This window comes from Zingiber officinale, chromosome 8B (genome assembly GCF_018446385.1).
Source record: "Zingiber officinale cultivar Zhangliang chromosome 8B, Zo_v1.1, whole genome shotgun sequence".
Classification (NCBI taxonomy): domain Eukaryota; kingdom Viridiplantae; phylum Streptophyta; class Magnoliopsida; order Zingiberales; family Zingiberaceae; genus Zingiber; species Zingiber officinale.
In genome coordinates this window covers 38,090,032-38,109,938 of record NC_056001.1, presented here as the reverse complement: position 1 = coordinate 38,109,938, position 19,907 = coordinate 38,090,032, and the positions used below count along the sequence as shown (strand labels likewise).

The 19,907-nt window shown below is 37.1% G+C and overlaps 1 protein-coding gene across 1 annotated transcript; it reads left to right on the top strand.

Annotated features, from left to right (window-relative positions):
* Positions 1-7,065: 7,065 nt before the first annotated feature.
* Positions 7,066-10,885, top strand: LOC122013698 (serine carboxypeptidase II-3-like). The gene is made up of 8 exons (XM_042569934.1): positions 7,066-7,453; positions 7,528-7,635; positions 7,727-7,989; positions 8,197-8,457; positions 9,410-9,528; positions 9,640-9,732; positions 10,376-10,481; positions 10,730-10,885. Exons 1-8 carry the CDS (start codon positions 7,066-7,068, stop codon positions 10,883-10,885), a joined length of 1,494 nt encoding a protein of 497 aa, XP_042425868.1.
* The last annotated feature ends 9,022 nt before the right edge of the window (positions 10,886-19,907 follow it).

Genomic DNA, 19,907 nt, shown 5'->3' with positions numbered 1-19,907 from the left:
ATATTCCTTAGGAATTTCATATTGGCGACGGATGGATACTCTAGCATTCTTATCAAAGGAAGAAGACATATGAACATACCAAGGAGCAATTGCTTCCGCAGCCATGGACAAAAGTATAGGCTAGTGAAGCAACAGATTACTTACTGAAGACAAGAGAAGAGATCGTCGAGAAATGGTGAGCCCGGGATATGGTTGAAGGCAGCAACAAGAAAAGAACTCTAGAGAAGGAAAAAGAAAGGACAAGGTTTAAAAGGAGACGAAGGGTTTAGGGTTTGGAAGATGCACAACCATCGTTAGATCAAAATATTTTTTGCAGCAGGCGCGGAGGATCACAATAGAAAGTCAGAAGACCCACGTGACGTGGCGGTCAGAAAAAGTGCGTGTCATACCATCATAAAAACATTTATATCGGAAGTGACAGGTCGGATCACGCTGGGGTTGGTAGCGTCTCGGGGTACATTTTCAACATTCTCTCACCTGAAGAAGAGTCAATCACTAGCTAGGAAGCTTCGATAGAAGACGTGAATAACTGGGTATAATAAAATAAAAAGGACTAAACTTTTGACTAAACTCAGGCTAAAGACAAAAACATTTAAGGATGGAGATTTAGGCGAGTGACAACTTTTAAATTAATATCCTTATAAAATACAAACTAATATTTATCAAAGTAGTTTTATAATGATATAATTATGATTATGCTAGATAAGTATAGTGTTGACTGTGATCAATAAGACAATATTGGCTGGTATAACATTAGTTATAATGAGAAGATGTTCCGACAGTTAAGATAGCCTTAGCTATAATAAATGACACACAAGATACACCAAGGAACGATGAATGCCCCATCACAGTTAATCTGGTAAATTACAGAAGGATTCAATAGAACCACTTAATTCGATACAAAAGTTTGTTTTTACACTTGGAATCTGATCAGGATACACAACATTACATTTTCCCTCAGAACAGTAAAACCTCAGCTAGATAACAAATATTACAAACATAAACTCTTAGAATGTTCAGAAAATTTCTATCCCACTGGATTCAAACTTACCACGGAGCGGAGATAGAGATAGCTCACTTCGTCCAAGCTTGTCAAGGCTCATAAGTGGCAATATGCTGCCTAAGACGAAGAAAGCAACAAAAACAGAAAGGCTCAGAGGCAACGAGACAGGGAAATATTTATTCATTCCATCATGGAAAAGTAAATGTAAAAACCACTTCCCCTCTCAAGCCGTCTGAGCTCGGCAAGTGAAGCAACCAAGTATAGCCCAAGGGTAACATGTGCTGTGCCCTTCACATAGCACCCTTGGGTCATTTGGCCGCCCCTCTATGAGTAGCAAAAATCTCTCTGAAGTTTCTTGAGTCCTTCAGAGCATCGACATCTTTGGATGAAAAATATGAATGATGAGGCTTCATCTCTTAAGACAATCCCTTGAACCTTAGAAGTAGTTGGAGCAAAAATTCCAATAAACTCATATATAGATCTCACCTAGTCCAACAAAAGTCGCCCCCAAAGGGGAGGATCCAAGACCATAACCTTAGCAATAAGAGATGACAAGGAAGGAAAAGAACTGAAAGGGGTGGTGGATGAAGAGAAGGTTGTAAGCCTATTTAAAGAAGCAAAAGGCTCACAGGATCACTATACTTGGTTTAGAGAAACAGTGGTACACAAAATCTGTAAGGTCATTTCAAAATCTGGAGCAGAGTCACGGGTAGGAAAAGACAAGACCATACTTATGTCTAGTCAGTCGTCTACACCTCCTTCGACTAGACTTGAAGGGAAGGCTAATGATATGGGTTAGGTATTGTGGGTCTCCCGATGAGGAAATAAAAGGAGGAAGGAAAAGCAAAAGAGATAGGATAATATCGGTCGGGACACACCTTCAGGATGAAGGTAGGGTAATATCGGCCGGGACATACCTTCAGGATGAAGGTAGGCTAATATCGGTCGGGACATACCTCGATAGGAGGTAAGCCTATATCAACCGAAATATGCCTCCCAAGGGAAAGATATATATACTCTAAAGGGAGTAGGCTAATATCGGCCGGGACATACCTTCAGGACGAAGGTAGGCTAATATTGGTCGGGACATACCCCGATAGAAGGTAAGACTATATCGACCGAAATACACCTCCCAAGGGAAAAAAATATATATACTCTAAATGGAGTAAGCTAATATCGGCCGGGACATACCTTCAGGATGAAGGTCGGCTAATATCGGTCGAGACATACCTCCAGGATGAAGGTAGGCTAATATCGGCCGGGACATAACTTCAGGACGAAGGTAGGCTAATATCGGTCGGGGATATCCTTTCAAGGGGAGAGCCAGTACGGGTCGGTTGATCAATACCTTGGAAAGATACTGGATAAAATGCAGTTTATTAATGTAAAAAGGATACAAATAGAAACTGCATGAAGCTGCATGAGAAAGGATCATAAATGAATATTTCAAATAAGATAATTAACGAGGATATCTGTAATATGTAAATGCATGACAGGTGTTATATATTTTGACGGGAAATATGCTCCCAGATTATTTTGCAGGTACTAAACGACAAAGAAGGTACATCTGGGGTACAAAAAAGACTCCTTAAAAGTCATTTACCACAAGTACGCCGCTGACATCATCTCATAACTAACTCTAACAAACTGAGGTCCACTTCATGACTACGGAGGTTATATGAAGTGGTATAAAAAGGGGAATCCTCTCCGTGGGCAAGGTAAGTTCACATCATTGCCGGTAGTGTTGGTTGGTCTCTTGTGCACAGGAAGTCTTGGAAGCTTCTGATCTGGGTTTTTTCTCTTCAGATTTGGATTTCCTCTTCGTCATCGAGTCTTCGTGGAGGAGGACCTTCGGTGACTCTATTTTCTCCCGATCCGCTTTGGGTTTCTCGGATCGGCGTTCTACGAGTATTATTCTTCATCAGCATAGTGGGTTTCCTTCTTCCGGATCTCCGCCTTGTTCAGCTTCTCATACAGGATCAGTAGTTATCTACAATGGTTAAAAGAGAGATTTTATTTTGTTAAAATCTTTTCTTTTTGTAGTTATCTACAATGGTTAAAAGAAAGATTTTAATTTTCCTTTTATAACCATTCTCATGGTTTTAAAAGAGAGTTTTAAAATTTTAAAATCTTTTCTTTTATAGTTATCTACAAAAGATTAAAGAGAGATTTTAATTTAGTTAAAATATTTCCTTATTTGTAATTATCTATAATGTTTAAAAAAGATTTTAATTTTTGATAAAACTTTCTTTTTTTGTAACCATGATTTAAAGGAGAGGTTTTAATTAATCTTTCCTTTTTGTAACCATGATTTTAAAAGAGAGGTTTTAATTAATCTTTCCTTTTTTATAGTTGTCTACATGTTTTAAAAGAGAGAGATTAATTTCAAAACTTTTCTTTATTACCATGTACAATAGGAAATTTAGAAAAGAGAGATTTTAATTGTTGTTAAAATTTCCTTTTAAGGAGAGGCCACAAATAAGGAAGTTTTAATTATGTTTAAAACTTTCCTTCTTTCCCATAACCAAGGATTATAAAGGAGAATGAGAGGTTGCTTCATGAGTAACACAATTCTATTTCCTCTTCTCTTTTCCTTGGGTGGCCAGCCATTTTTCCTTTCTCTTCTCCCTTTGGTTTCTCCCCTAGAGGTCGGCGACAATTGTCCTCCTTCTTCTAGCTAGGGTCGGTGGTACAAGAGAGGGAGCTTTCCACCCTAGAGCCGGCGGCAAGAAAAGAGGCTTTCTTCCTTAGGGTCGGCGGCAAGAGAGGAAGCTTATCTTGTTGTGGCCGGTGGCTTGGAGGTAAGGAAGAAGAAGAGAAGGAAATTTCCTATTTTGGCATCCCTTGGTGACTTGAGAGTCTTGGAGGACAAGAAGTGGTTCGGATGGATTCCATCTTGGTAGATCGTTGCCCACACAACGCCCAAGAGGAGGAGAGGAATACAACATAAGATCAAGAGGTCTTAAGCTACAAAGGAAGGTATAACTAGCTATTTGTTTCCGCATCATAACTAGTTCATGTTCTTTGTATAGATCTTGAAAAACCAAACACAAGAGGCTATTTGTTTTAGGTTATCGTTTTGTTATCGATTTTATTTTTCGATTTCATATTTCGATATTGTGCTTCTATTGAGGTCTCTGTAGTTAAACCTAGTTTATTGTAAGAAGTTAAATATCTGATTTCTTTGAAAAACTTTGTCTAGGAAGTGATGGATAATCCCATAACGAAGAAGGTCTAGTGTCTTGCCATGTTTAACCTGGAAGTCAATCTTTGAAATAGATATTTAATTAACTTCTGTAATATGATTTCACTTAGGAAGATCACATCAGTTAAACTTGGAGTAAAAATCTTAAGTGTCATTTCCAATCCAAGTTTAACTTCTGAAGGACAATTTTGATTAATAATGTTAAGCATCATTTGCAATCCAAATTTAACTTCAGTAGAGCACATGGGTAGCAAGAATAGTTCTATGCTTGTACAAATTTTTGTACAGAGGAACTAGAACAGTATTCCGAGTAGCAAGGACAAATTCACTAGCCTTGAGGAGTCTATCACTTGTCTCTAACAAGAAATTCATAGCCTTAGGGAGGAGGAGCAGACTCAACATTTCTAGTTGATGATTTTTTTTAGATCTTGGAGCTCTGGCCCCCTCCACCATACATCTTCATAGTAGACTATCAGATTTTAGGTCTTGAGACTGATCTATATTTTTAGATACATTGACTTGGCTTTGACTTTTTTTCTTAGTTGACTTTGTTTTTTTGTCTTTATCCTGAGTTAAACTTTAACTTTAACTTATGCTCCTGATAGTTGACTTATAGTTTTCTAATAAAAATTTCAATAGAATAGGATATTGTTGGTCTTTCGAAACTTACATATTTTTCAAACTTATTTTTTAAAAATAAAACCTTTTTTTTCAAAACTATATACTTCAAAATTTAATGAATAAACCTTAGCATTGATGTACTGAAGGTGCTGGTCGAACCCTCCTTTTATAGTTTCATCTAGGCGCTTGGAATCCTTCCCGAGCACCCCTACTGGGCTGACGTGGCGTGCTCTCGTTGAAACTTTATCTAGTAAATTTTACCCATCTCTGGGCGCCCAGACCGATCCTGGCGCCTAGATTGTGAGATGTGGCGGCCAATCCGGGTGCGCCCACCTCAGCTCGTGAAGGTGCTTGGATTCTCCCCAGTCCGGACGCTTGGACCATGTCTGAGCACCTGGATGTCCGGGTTCGGGTGCCTAGATGCTCATTTTCTAACCAACATACAATTTCAATCACCTGCACCATAATGTTATAGACATAAATAATATGTAAAGAAAAGTAATATTTGATAGTTTCTGAATTATCTGGTCATGACTTTGAGTTTCGCCGAAACTCTAGGTCTGACTGACTTCTATTGTTCTCTCAACGGGGAATGTGTCCTCACATACTCCTTTCAGGAGAGTTTACCTTTTGTCAAATTGATCCTCCAGACCATTTGGACTTGTGCTCAGTATTCGAGACTTCTAGACTTTTACCTAATGTCCTCGACTCTAGGATTTTTCGCCTAGTGCCCACGACCTCCAGGGCTTCATCTATTGTCCTCGACCCTAAAATTTTATCCGACATCCTCGACCTGCCAAGACTTCGCCTAGTTCATCGGACCAAGACTTCGTTGCCTAGCCCAAACTAGGATTTTCTAATTGCTTAATGTCCACTTTGACTTCTTTGCCTAAGATCACTTAGGACTTCTGTATACTCAGTTAAACTTTCTAGAACAACAATAAGACGTAACATAAAACCTTTTGTCAATATCAAAACTTACGTTTGATCATCTGCTGCTTCTTGCAATAACATTTATACCTAAAAACTTAATCAACTTAATTAATCCTAAACTAACTAACTATATTAACTAATTAAAATTTTGACTTAATTTGAATTTTAATCTAACTAAATCCAATTAAAACTAAATTCATAATTTTAATTTTAAAATTAAACCTAACATAAACCTAACTTAAACACACCTAAATGACTCCAAAATTGAACCTTAGTTATCCACCTTAAATTAACTTAACTAAAACTTAAATAAATTTAACACTATTAAAAGTTAAGTAATCTTAATCAATTTAATTAAAACTTAAACAATTAATTCAATTAATTAAAAGTTTTTTATTTTCTTTATAACCTAAAAACTTATTTATTAATCAACGTAATAAACCTTTATTATTTGATTAATATAAGTTTAATTTAACCTAATTCATAATTAGTTTAAATCAATTAATTTAAACATAACTAAACAATTTAATTCATATTTAATTAATGAATAAATCTTAATTTAAGTAAGAATATTATTTCGAATCAAACTTAATAAATTGACCTCAGATTCAATTAAATAGTTCATAATTACACTTAATTTACCAAAACGTGAGTAATAATTATAAATCTTAAACTTAATTACTAATTTACTCAAACTTAAATTATGTTAACTTACACTTAATTAATCCTAAACTAATAAATCTAATCTTAATTAATCCTTAACTAGTTAATCCATACTTAACATTTTAGTTAATTCGAAATCAAATTTAAAATCAATTAATTTAACATTAACTAAATAAATTTAAACTTCATTATTAATTTAATCTCACTTAATTTAATTAGTTAATAGTCAAGCTAAAACTAATTAGATCATTATATACGTGACTCACAAGAAGTGCTAAAACTAATTAGATTTACTTATTATGATAAATGAATAATCCAGTGAGTGAGTGGTAAAAGTTGATAAAAAATAAGGGAAAATTAAATTAGATTTAAATAAAATATGAATATGCATTATTTCATTGTATAAATATTGAAAAAAGTGTATTTTTTTTTTAAATTCTTTTAATTTTGAAAATGTTTATTCAAAATTAATCATTCGTTGGCCTTTTACAGAGTCCATTGCCAAACAGAACAAACGCATCAATCTCCGCTGGCTCCAACAAGAATCCATCCCATATAAAAGATTCATCCCATAATTATCCAATGATTCATCCCATAAATAAGATTCTATTCCATTCTATTCCTCATTCCCAATCAAACAATGAAGCCAAGTTTCAGTTGTCTCTTCTTCCTCCTCCTCCGCCTACTCCTCTTCTGTTTCTTACACTGCGTGGCTTCCAGCACGGCGAGGCAGAGAGATCTGCTAAACAAGTTCTACTTTAACAACGGAGCAGAGAGGTCGTCTTCTTCTTCTTGGGCAAGAAGTCTTCTTTCGATATCCGACTTGGAGTCGAAGGCCTACGACAATAGTGGGCTGAAGGAGGGGGACAAGGTTGTTCGGCTGCCTGGCCAACCAAAAGGGGTGCATTTCGATCAGTACGCGGGGTATGTCACAGTTGACAGAGCCAACGGACGGGCTCTATTTTACTACTTTGTCGAGGCTGCCGAGAACAGCGGATCGAAGCCTATTGTGCTCTGGCTCAATGGAGGTATGGAATTAGTATAAAATGATGTTGCTTTTCGATGGATAGAGTGGTGATTGCTGTGACATGGGTGGGTGCAGGGCCGGGGTGTTCATCTCTAGGGTACGGCGCCATGGAGGAGCTCGGGCCGTTTCGAGTCATGAGTGATGGCAAGACTCTGTATAGGAATCCCTATGCTTGGAACGAAGGTAGGAATCATCATCATCATTATCATCATCGTGACAAAAGATTTCTGCTTTGGCATTACCTCGAACTGATTGGCATCATGCCACCATTCAGTGGCGAACGTCTTGTTCCTGGAGAGTCCCGCCGGCGTCGGCTTCTCCTACTCTAACACCACATCGGACTATGCCACGAGCGGTGACCGTAGGACGGCAATTGACGCTCTGGTTTTCCTCGTCAACTGGTTCGAGCGGTTCCCGGAGTATAAGGGGAGGGACTTGTTCATCACTGGCGAGAGCTATGCCGGGCACTACGTCCCCCAGCTCGCCCATGCCATACTCCATCACAAAGATCGCCTCATCAATCTCAAAGGCATCGCGGTAAGACATGGATCCCGAGAATAATCAGTCTGATCGATCGATCCCCACTCTTTTGATTTCTGATTAAATTGATTGGGAAGGATCGATCCCCTCAGATCCGATTCTTCATCGAAAGTTCTCATTTCGATTGCAAGATGATTTGGGAAGTATTAATCTCCTCTAGTTCTCGACTGAAAGATGTCATTTTTTTGCTTTTGAATGACCTAGATCGGGAACGCGGTGATCGACGAGGAGACGAGTAACAAGGGACTGCTTGACTACTATTGGACGCATGCGTTCTTAGCCGACGAGACCATCGTTGCGATCCACAAGTTCTGCAATTTTTCGCCGGGTGCGCAACTACAGCCTCCGGAGTGCAACCGAGCTATCGCCGAGGCGAACCACGTTTTCACGGAAGTGAACGTCTACAACATATACGCACCTCTATGCTTCTCATCGGGCGTGACGCCAACTCCAAAGTTGCCCTCGGTTTGTATATTGCAAGCATCTTTATATATTTATCCTCATTTTCCTGGTAGTTTTAGAGTCAATTTAGAATCGAAGTTCATTGCATTCTTGTTTGATCGCAAGTAAAATTAGGAAAAATCTATATTGGATTTAGGGGTAATCAGACTGTAAATGCTAACTTCTATCATGATCCCTTTGAGAAATACAATAACAACTAACTTGATGCAAACCCTCATATTCAAAAAAAAAAAAAAATGCATGAACGCCAGGTGATCTCGAGATTGTGTCCGCTTGATCATGTGATGTGCGAAGAGATATATATGCAATGGTCTTGCTACCCTTTCAAGGCCCCTCCACCAATCATTTGAATGTTAATCACTTACATTACATAGTTTTCACTCAAATCATTTTATGGTTCTCAGTCAAGTCAGTCACTGGATAAGGTTAAATTGCACCCAGGGAGACCTATACGTTGCAGGATTGACTTGATGAGATTATAAGTTTCCTTAGATCATTTGGCGGGCAGGCCCCCTTTCTAAACTCATTCTAAACTTAATCACTAATATGAATATTTTCCACTTGAATATTGCACAAATGGAGAAGGGTGGCTTATGATAATGGCCATTCAACATTCGAGTCAGAGAGATTATAAATTCCTCTTGATCATGGATTCATGTGTTTCACAAGCTCCTCTTCCACATGTTGAGTTGGAACTTGCATAATATATTTTTGTTCACCTTAGGAGGCTTCTTTTTGTGGCCTAACTGATTCTAAATTTTCGCTCAATCATATCAATTATGAATAATAGAGATATGGTTTATAGCCAAGTTAAATGTAAAAACCATGGAACTAACAGATTCGATGATCTCGTTCTATTTTTCAAAATATATGACAACTTTGTCCGATCCCTTTATACCTACCAATTGTTATCTCTGTATACTGAAATTAATGTTGTATTTAAATTCTGATGCAGATTGAGAATTTTGATCCTTGTACTTCTAATTACGTGGAGGCATACCTTAACAATCCTAAGGTGCAGAAAGCTCTACATGCCAATGTGACAAAGCTCAACTACACTTGGTCTGGTTGTAGGTATATATCTATACTTCATATGCACCAAGCTGTCACTTGATAATTTTATTTTCTTTTAAACAAAATAATGAAAATTCAACTCATTTATTTATATTTTTTGTCTCAATGCAGCAAAGTGATACAGGGTTGGTCAGATCAGCCTTCCACAATGCTACCAATTATTCACGAATTGTTGTCTAATGGAATTAGGGTTTTGAAGTACAGGTAAAAAAAATAATTATAGCCTCATCGTTAGATTCATATAACTAACCCAGAAGATAAGTTAAAGTGAGACAAAATTTAGATGAAAACCCCTTTGTCGACATCGATGTCTTCATTGTATGACAATAGTTTTGCATGAGTAAATAGAGATTTTCATCATATTAAAAGGGGTATCGGCTTTAGGTACATCAATTTTATGGCCCTTATATACATTGTGTAACTACAATAATAGTTATAGATATATCGATTTTTCATTTCGAGGCCATTGTTTTAGTAGCTATAGTTGCACAAGTCTTTAAGAAAAGGTAGATTCGTTACCTTAGCACCCTCCTTAGTGTCGGCCCCACGGATATAGAGAGAGGTACATGTAGGTACACAGGCTATAGGCATATGGTAGGGTGAACTCTAGATTATCAATTCTTGAGAATCGACCCCTGATCATTACGCCATAAATGTCATGCATCCACCGTCTGTGCTACGCCTTGGAGACATGCACAAGTCTTTAAGATTTCAACATAATGTATGTCATACGATAAAGATAAAGTTATTGTTTGTCAGATTACGAGTGAGGGGTTTTCAATCAAATTTTGTCCCTAAGTAAGCTTTGGCTTGGTTCACTTTCATATTCATGCATGCAATTGTGCAGCGGTGACTTGGATGGAAGAGTTCCTGTTACTTCCACAAGATACTCCCTCAACAAGCTAAAGCTTAAAGTGAAGGTTCCATGGAGAGCTTGGATGCTTAACAATGAGGTAGACAATTATATTATTTTAAATATTTTGGTAATTGCACATTCATATATTTTGTATTTCATTATCCTTGAATCCACCTTCACCCATAGATAAAAGAACTGAAAGTCTTTACATAGATAAGCAAGTTATCCTCCTATGATATTGGTAGAATTACAGTGAAAGATGTCAAAACTCTCTTCATTGCTAAAACCATGACTACAACTACTAGAACAATATTAACTTTGATGATTTTTATTGTGAATATGCAGGTTGGGGGATACACTGTGGTTTATGATCATAATTTGACATTTGCTACTGTTCGGGGAGCAGGACATAGTGTTCCAAGCTATCAGCCAGCTCGAGCTTTGGAGATGATTAAGAGTTTCCTTCAAGGGCTGCATCTCCCTGTTATTTTAAGAAATTGAACCAATTAATTTGTTGGTGTTGTTGTTATTTATTGTTAGTTCAATAGTTAAAAAAATATATATATAATCTACCGTTTGTTTAAATATTCTCTCTTGTACAAGTTAATCATGGTTGAGGCGGACTTCAATTAGTAATTTAGAAATTTCATATTAAGTGATTTAATTTATTTTAAATTATCATTAATAATAAGTGATTGTGTCATACTAAATAATATATTATAATTAAGGCATTGTGACAGATTAATTATAATTTGAATATGCTAATAGGCTAGGTAATTGGACTGGTTTCATAGACCTACTAATGGACCTGGTAATTTTGAGTTAATAAATTGATTCCAATTCCAAACTTGTTTCGATTGCTTCTCACCCAAGTCACCTATATAAGCTCCAATAAACCCTTTGACAAAGCAAAGGTGATTTCACTCCAGCACCCCTCATCGCCTGTACCCCTTCCGTGTTGGGGAAGCGCCATGACGCCAGCCCACCGATCATCGCAAAGAAGCATTATTGTAGCAATGCTATTACTGTAGTATTTATTGTAACATCCGAGAAAATGATTGCTTGGGTGAAGATCCTACCGACTTGGGATGCTCGGGGATAAATCTGGATACCATCAATTATATTTAATAGTCACTCTAAATTCCTTTGATTTTATGAAAAACAAGAAACTACACGATTTTAACAAAGATAGCAAGTATATAGAGGAGAAATGGTAAGTTCCATCTTCTTCAAGTAATGAAATCGTGAAGTCCTTTAACCTAAAGGAAAAGCACCCGTCGTATATAGAATTTCCCCTCCATCATACATTGTCATTCGCCTTCCTAAGTCGCCATCATTGTCCAACCTGACAAGCTCAAAGATAAGTTTCTTTTTAGTGCATATTGATACTGATATCGGCGCTATACTCAAAAATTTCAGAACAAGGTATACTCAAACAGGAAGAATGTACATTATAGCATTAATGATCATGAAAGAGGGGTTGAAATAAAAACTCACATGATATTGAAAAGGATGAGAATCAACTGAAAAAATTAGGAAAATTTTATACTATTGGAGAAATGTTTCTCCAACATAATACAACTCAGTTATGATAAATCCATCTATAGTTTGTAGAATTGTCTAAATATATGAATCCATCTATATTTTGTATGCCAATGCTCAGAAAATCCATCTACGAGGGCAGATCCTCTGGACTGCTTTTTGCGGTCCAGGGGATGGTCCCTAAACATGCATTTGTGGAGATGAATGATCCCTACCTATTTTATAAGTGGGGACCATGTATTCCATCAATGCATATTTAGGGATCATTCCTTGGACCGCAAAAAGCGGTCCAGAGGATTCGGGCTCATACTAATAAGCAAAAAAATTCTTCTACCAAAAGCCTGTGTTCTCGCTATAAACACATATTAGATTCATTAGAATTATTGATTTAGTGAGTTTTCTTGTGTAAAAGTGCATAATATAATTGATGTAAACTGAAATCTTAATCTGCCTATTATGCACCCAACCCACCTCTTGAAAGATTATCGAGGGAGGACTCGACCACATTGAAGGAAGGGAGTTGACCTCCATAAGAGGATGCATCAATCTGTACTTCCAAAGGGAACACATCCCATCTTCACCGACCACGATAAACATTGTTCTAGATAATTTTACAAAAATATCTTAAAACGACTAAGTTAGAGTCTATCCTTTATAAATGCGTATCATGTGGTACAATGGGGATTAGCAGTGATGCAGAGGTATGAATAGGCACCACGAGGTCAAGCGGCTTATTCATCTTTTCCTCCTTTTTTAGGGTTGGGATTGAGAGAAGGGGAAAGGAGAGGATTCACTCAAGGGGCACCGCCAACCCCTCTACTCTCTCTCCCTCTCTCTCTCTCTCTCTCTCCCGATTTCTCTCTTGAAAGTCTCTCTTGGAGGATCTCTCTCTCTCAATCTTGCAGCCACGTCCGATCAATGGTCGTCGACCTCATAGTTGTGTTCAACCGTCACATACCGTGTCTCCCTAATCTAAACAGGGATCATCATTAAGCTACTGCAATTAACTAAGGAAGCAAGGATTCAAATGTAAATGGCACAAATAGGAAAATAACAAACTAAATTGACCTCAATCAAATTTAATGCAGGCTTCACTCAAGGGGTGCCGCCAACCCCTCTACTCTCTCCCTCTCTTGTTGGGATCGAAAATGGGGGGGGGGGGGGGGGGGAATAGCTCGGCGCGATCTCGTGCTCGTTGTTGCTCGCTTCTTGGGATGATGTGCAGCGGAAAATACAAGAGCCAAAAACAACAACGCTAACTCTAGGGATTAACTTGGTATCCACCTCAAGAAGAGGCGACTAGTCCAAGGATCCACACACTCACGCACCCTCCACTATGAAAATACTCCTTTACGGTAACTACCGAAGACGGAGAAGCCTTACAATCTTACAATACAACAATAAGAAAGAAGAAAGCCAAATACAAATAAATCTTACAAGATTTTATACAATGAAACCCTAGCTTCTTCTTCTTGCCGTAACTCGCCTCTTGACTTGGGCATGCCTCCAAGAACCTTCAAGAACTGGCCGTGAGGATGAAAGAATCGCTGTGGAGGTTTTTCTGTGATCGCCTGTGGAGAAGGAATGAAGAAGAAACGAAGAAAACGCTCGCCAACGTCTATATTTGCGCCAACAGTCGAATCCTAATCGATTGGATTGCTCCCAATCGATTGGGGAGGCTTTAGATCGATCGACCGATCGATCCAAAGTGCCTCTGTGCTCTCTGGAATCGCCCTGAATCGATTGCCTGATCGATTCAAGGCTTCTCGAGCTATTTCCAGCTCTCCAATCGATCGACCGATTGATTGGAGGTTTCAATCGATCAACTGATCGATTCAAAAGCGTACTATTCACTCAGAAACTCTCCCAATCGATTGACCAATCGATTGGGGAAGTTTCAATCGATTAACCAATCGATTCGGCCCATTTCTGCACGAATTCGTGTCACCCAATCGATTGACCAATCGAATGAACCCCCTAATCGATTGGCCAATCGATTGGAAATTAGAAAACTGGATAGAGCTTGAAATTAGGTTCGTTTCGCATCTGAGATCACCTCATTCCGATATCTGAGTCAAAAGTTATGCCATTCGGAAGCTCACTACGTCCGAACTTCCTAGTTCCATGCCAACTCCCTATTGGACTTACGACCGCTAAGAGTTCGGTCAACTTTTGACCCATCTAGACTTTCTCCTTGTGGCAAGTGTTCGGTCAACCTTTACCCACTTGGACTTATCATCTTGTGCCAAGTGCCCGGTCCTCCATGACCCACTTAGATGTCCGGTCACCCTTGACCCATCTGGATTTCCTCGTGCCTGGCTTCACTCACCAGATCTTTCCATTGCTCGGCTTCACTCACCGGGACTTCCCCTGCCTGGCTTCACTCACCAGGACTTTCACTTGCCTGGCTTCACTCACCAGGAGTTCTACCTGCCTGGCTTCACTCACCAGGACTTTCCCAACTGTCCGGCTTTACTCATCGGGATTTTCACCTAGCTTCACTCACTAGGATTTTCATCTGCCTAGCTTCACTCACCAGGACTTTCCACATGGACGATTGCACCTGCAATCTCCATGACCTGTCAGTCTCCATGTATTGTCTCAATGTATTGTCAAATATCGAAACCCAAACATCAAGACTCAAGCTTAGTCAACCAGGTCAACCTTGACCTAGGGAATATTACACCAACAATCTCCCCCTTTTTGATGTTTGACAATACCTTTAAGTTAGGGTAATCCCATGCCAATGTATGAATGACGGTTCCCTTCATTCTTCCCCTTTCCTAGAGGGCACAAACTTCCTCTTTAGGTAATAAAGGTCTAACTTAACCACACATTCTCCCCCTATTGGCAAACATCAAAAACTCTCCCCCTGAAGAATTACCCAACGTTGTTCACAACTCAATAACGAAGGTCTTATACCCTTCATTATTCTTAATGCTCATCCTTGAGCATATACCACTTGGTATGTTCACACACGATTCAAATAAGGTCTCATACCCTTCATTTTCATCAAATGCTCATCCTTGAGCATATACCACTTGAACAATGAAGATATCCACTCTCCATTGTATTCAAATACCCAACCTTGAGCATTTCCGCGAAAGAAGGTTAACCACCTTCCAAGGTGTATGAAAAATAAATTTTCATGTCCTTAAAAAGTAACTCCCCCTAAAGATATGACCGTAACTTCTGTCATTGCACCAACAATGACTTGGAACTCCTAAATCTTTAGGAAACCCAAAATTAGAAGTTTTGAGGTTCAAAAATATAATATTGAAACCAAACCTCAACCTAAACCTCTACTTAGTCTTCCTCAACCAATCCATTCTAGTTTTCATCATAAAAACTCTCCCTAAATGAGTGCAAATGTGTTCCAAGGGGTTAGGAATGGTTACCTAGACCACAAATGGTTTAAATCACTAAAAACAAGCTTTCCCAGCTGAAATTAGTGATTCAATCAATCAATAGATCAATTCAAACCATGTGGATCGATCGGTGGATCGATCCAGCAAGCTTCTGCTTGCGAGAAACACACCCTCAATCGATCGCCCGATCGATTGAGACCCTTCAATCGATTCGACGATCGATTGAAGGTCTGAAGTTGCTGAAAGTTCATTTCAGTCAACTTCAGAAACCCCTAGAAAATTTTACAACATTTTAAAAATCATGAAAATTGTTGTAGACATTATTTAGGGCATATATTATCATAGAAAAATAGTTTTATAAGAAAATACTTCATATTTTCAAAGATTGACACAGACTTGAAAACTTGTAAAGACTTCAGTGTTTTCTTCCAAGTTTGTGCCTAACTATTCAATGATGATTACTATCAAAAGATAGCCTTCACCAAGGTTTTCCAAAAGTATTTTAAAATCATTTTCGAAACCAATATCCAACTATGTTCCTTGGGCTTAATGCACATGACTTTTACATTAGCTTTCCCAATGATTGGAAAACACATAACTATGTGTTTTGATGAACTTAAAACTCAAAAGAATGTACTAAACCAACATCTTGAGTTTTGTTCATCATCCTAACATCTCACTTGTATTTAATGTGTATGAAACCACATACAAGTCACCTTATAGTTCTTTGGTGAGATGTAAAATCTTGGTTTTGCCCTAAACTAGGGATCATGTATATCTACCTAGGCATTTTTAAAACTATGAACATCCACCCAGGATGTTACTTGTTAGTGAATGCCATTAGTCCTTAATTGCAAGAAATAAACTGATGCATGAAAATGTTATGGCATACATCAAAGATAAATAATTTTTAAAAGAAAATTTCCTATAACTACATGATGTATGTATGACATGACATGATATTTTTGTATTTTTCATAATAAAACATGAATGCAAAAACAAATAAATAAATATGATGTCATGACATATGATGGGCAAACAAGACATGACAAATTAGCACACATACAATACCTAGATTACCTATCTAAGTATCCTTAACCTTAGCTAACTTTAATAAATTTGAACCCTAGATTGCCCACTATTTCCCAAGAGAATGCCAAAGTCTAATTTTGACATTTCTTTTGCTTTTCTTAATTTGTGCCAATTCAAATTAAGCATATTCCTCAAATTTTGGCACAATTTTCTCCTTCAAGGAGTAATCATCGAGATCAAGTTCTAAATTTTTGCCCTTACTCCTTAAGAACATACCAAAATCCCAACTTGGTAGTTTTTTATGATTTTCCCATTTGTGCCAATTTAATTTAAAATTGAAACTCCTTATGATTTTTATGATTTTAGCCTTAGTATAGATCAAACACTTAGAAAACATGTTCCTATAGATCTAGAACTTGAGCATCTCATCAACACACCAGGACTACGCTGTTTGTGTATTGCTGAACTTAGAAAGGGGTGAGATGCATAGGCAGATTGTCTGGACTTAAGATGCTTATATTAGTGCATCAATATAAGTCTGGGCATTAAAAACCAAACTAACAGTAATCAGGTTAAGTTTTTTAGATTAGTCAAATACTAACTGGATAAATTAACTTAACCTGACTAACCAAGTCAAAACTGCTATCTTCTTATAGTCAATGAGTAACTAATAGTTAGACAGTTAAGGACACTTTCTAATTATTTTATTTTAAAAATACTATCAGTTTCAGGGGGAGTATTAAGAATTGTTTTTTTTAAAAAAAAAAATACTTCCTTAATCTTAAAAGTTTTAAAGATAAATTTTTAAAAATCAATATGACTAATTTTTTTTTGAAAATGACTTGATATAGTCTTTAAAAATTATTTTACTTAAAATATTATCGTACTACTTTTGGAAACATTAAAATGTTTTTGAAAAGGCATTTTGAAAACATCCTTTATATCTTTTTCAAAATTCAAAATTCAAAATGTTTAGTAAGTTCTATTAAAATGTTTTCAAAATTTAAAACTCTTTCCATTTTGAAAATGTTGTTTCCTTAATTTTTCTAACTTTCTTTTAACATTTTCAAAATTTTATATATCTTTTGAAAATCTAATAAAGTTTGAAAATTATGTAAACTTAATAGCCTTTGAAAATGATCAAAACTTTATTTTAGAAAGTATACATCTAGATTAAAGACATATTTGAAAATCATTGCCCTTTTTATTAAATTTTTCCCCTAGTAAACCTGAAAAAATTTCAGTTGTCGAAATTTACTTAGCCAATTTTTTTTTAAAAGTTTACTAGTTTATATTTATTATTTTTGATGAATACCAAAGGGGGAGGGTTAGGTGGTTTAAGTTAGAAATAAATACTAGACAAAACACCAACGTAACTAAATCAAAACTATTTCAATGGTACAGTTATTTTTGCATATTTTTTTTACTAACTTAACTCAGGTTGTCATTGCATCAAAAAGGGGAGATTGTTAGTGGGGTTAACACTAATGGTCTAACTCAGATTTTGATGAATGACAAAGTAGGTTAAGTTAGTTATGTTATGATCTAACATTTTGAATGAGTGTGCAGGAGAAATCCAGCTAGGTCGACGGACCGACCAAATAGCTGGTGAGAAGCCTAGCTAGGTCGACGGACCGACCTGATAGCTGGCAAGAAGTTCAGATTGGTCGACGAGCTGACCTGATATCTGGCACGAAGCCTAGTTAGGTCAACGGGCTAACTTGATAGCTGGCATGTGTTGGTTGCTACTCGGAATACCATCATAGTTCCCCTGTACAAAAATTTGTATAAGTATAGAACTATCCTAGCTACCCATGTGCTCTACTGAAGTTAAATTTGGATTGCAAATGATGCTTAACATTATTAATCCAAATTGTCCTTCAAAAGTTAAACTTGGATTAGAAACGATACTTAACATTTTTACTCCAAGTTTAACCGATATGATCTTCCTAAGTTAAACCATATTACAGAAGTTAATCAAATATTTATTTCAAAGTTCAGCTTCCAGGTTAAACATGGCGAGACACTAGGCCTTCTTGGGTATGGGATGATCCACCACTTCCTAGACAAAGCCTTTCAACGAAATCAGATATTTAACTTCATACAGTAAACTAGGTTTAACTATAGAGACCTCAATAGAAGCACAATATCGAAACATGAAATCGAACAATAAAATCGATAACAAAAATGATAACCTAAAACCGATAACCTCTTGTGTTTGGTTTTTCAAGATCTATACAAAAGATGAACTAGTTATGATACGAAAACTAATAACTAGTTATACCTTTTGTAGCTTATAGACCTCTTGATCTTTTGCTGTATTCCTCTCCTTCTCTTGGACGTCGTGTGGGCGACGATCTTCCAAGATGAAATCCACCCAAGCTTCTTCTTTTGCTTCCTAGATTCGACCACCAACTAACCTCCAAGGGATGCTAGACAAGAGAGCTTCCTTCTCTTCTTCTTCTCCTTCAAGCAATCGGCCACCAAGAGATCAACAACCTTGATGTCGCCGACCTCCAAGAGAGAAAACAAAAGGAGAAGAGAAAAAGACAAGGGCCGGCCACCAAAGGATTGGAAGAGAGAAATAGAAGATGTGTTTTCTCATGAGGCACTCCTCCATCTCTTTTATAATCCTTGGTCTTGGGAAAAAAAAAGAAAGTTTTAAACATAATTAAAACTTCCTTATATTCCTTGCCAATGACTAAAAAGGAAACTTTTAAAACTTCCTTTAATGCTTGTCATGGCCTGCCCTACACTTGTGCTCCAAATAAAGAAAGTTTTAAACATAAAATTAAAACTTCCTTATTTATTTCCGGTAAGAAATTTTAATAAAAAAAAATTCTCTTTTAAATCCCTTGTTGGCTATAAAAGGAAAATTTTATAAATTAAAATATCTCTTTTAAAACATGTGGATGATTACAAAAAAGGAAAGTTTAATCAAAAATTAAAATTTTTCTTTTAACTACAAATAAGGAAAGATATCAAACTTTTCTCTTAATCCTTTGTAGAAAGCTATGAAAGGAAAGATTTTAAAATTTAAAAACTCTCTTTTAAAACCATGGCTTCCACAAAAGGAAAGATTTTAAAATTTAAAATACCCTTTCATTTTAATGTGGTCGGCCACCTAGCTTGGGCTCCAAGCTTGGCCGGCCACAACTTGGCTCCTCTCTTTGGCTTGGCCGACCCTTGCTTGGGCTCCAAGCTTGGCTTGGCTGGCCACAACAAGATGGGTAAGAAACTTGGCTTTAAGTGGATATAAGACTTTATAAATAAGAGGCTACAACAGGGATAGAGAGGATGAATTGGTTTTGTTCTCCCGGTGAGCTTGAGCTTCCCGTGTTCGCCCGAAACACTCAACTCAAGTTCATCAATAATTACTTATACCACTAAAGAGTTATTATTGCACTACCGCACCAATCCCATATTACAATATGGGCTCCTTCTTATCATGAGTATGTTGGTCTCCCTATGTTTAAGATATCGAATGCCCACTAATTAAATGAGTTACTGACAACTCACTTAATTAATATCTAGCTCCAAGAGTAGTACCACTCAACCTTATTGTCATATTGGACTAAGTC

Bases quoted from the DNA above. Each gene is read 5' to 3' on its own strand.
- LOC122013698 (XM_042569934.1), top strand. From the start codon at position 7,066: ATGAAGCCAAGTTTCAGTTGTCTCTTCTTCCTCCTCCTCCGCCTACTC. The intron at 7,454-7,527 runs GTATGGAATTAG...GGGTGGGTGCAG, and splicing joins TGTGCTCTGGCTCAATGGAG to GGCCGGGGTGTTCATCTCTA. The intron at 10,482-10,729 runs GTAGACAATTAT...GTGAATATGCAG, and splicing joins CTTGGATGCTTAACAATGAG to GTTGGGGGATACACTGTGGT.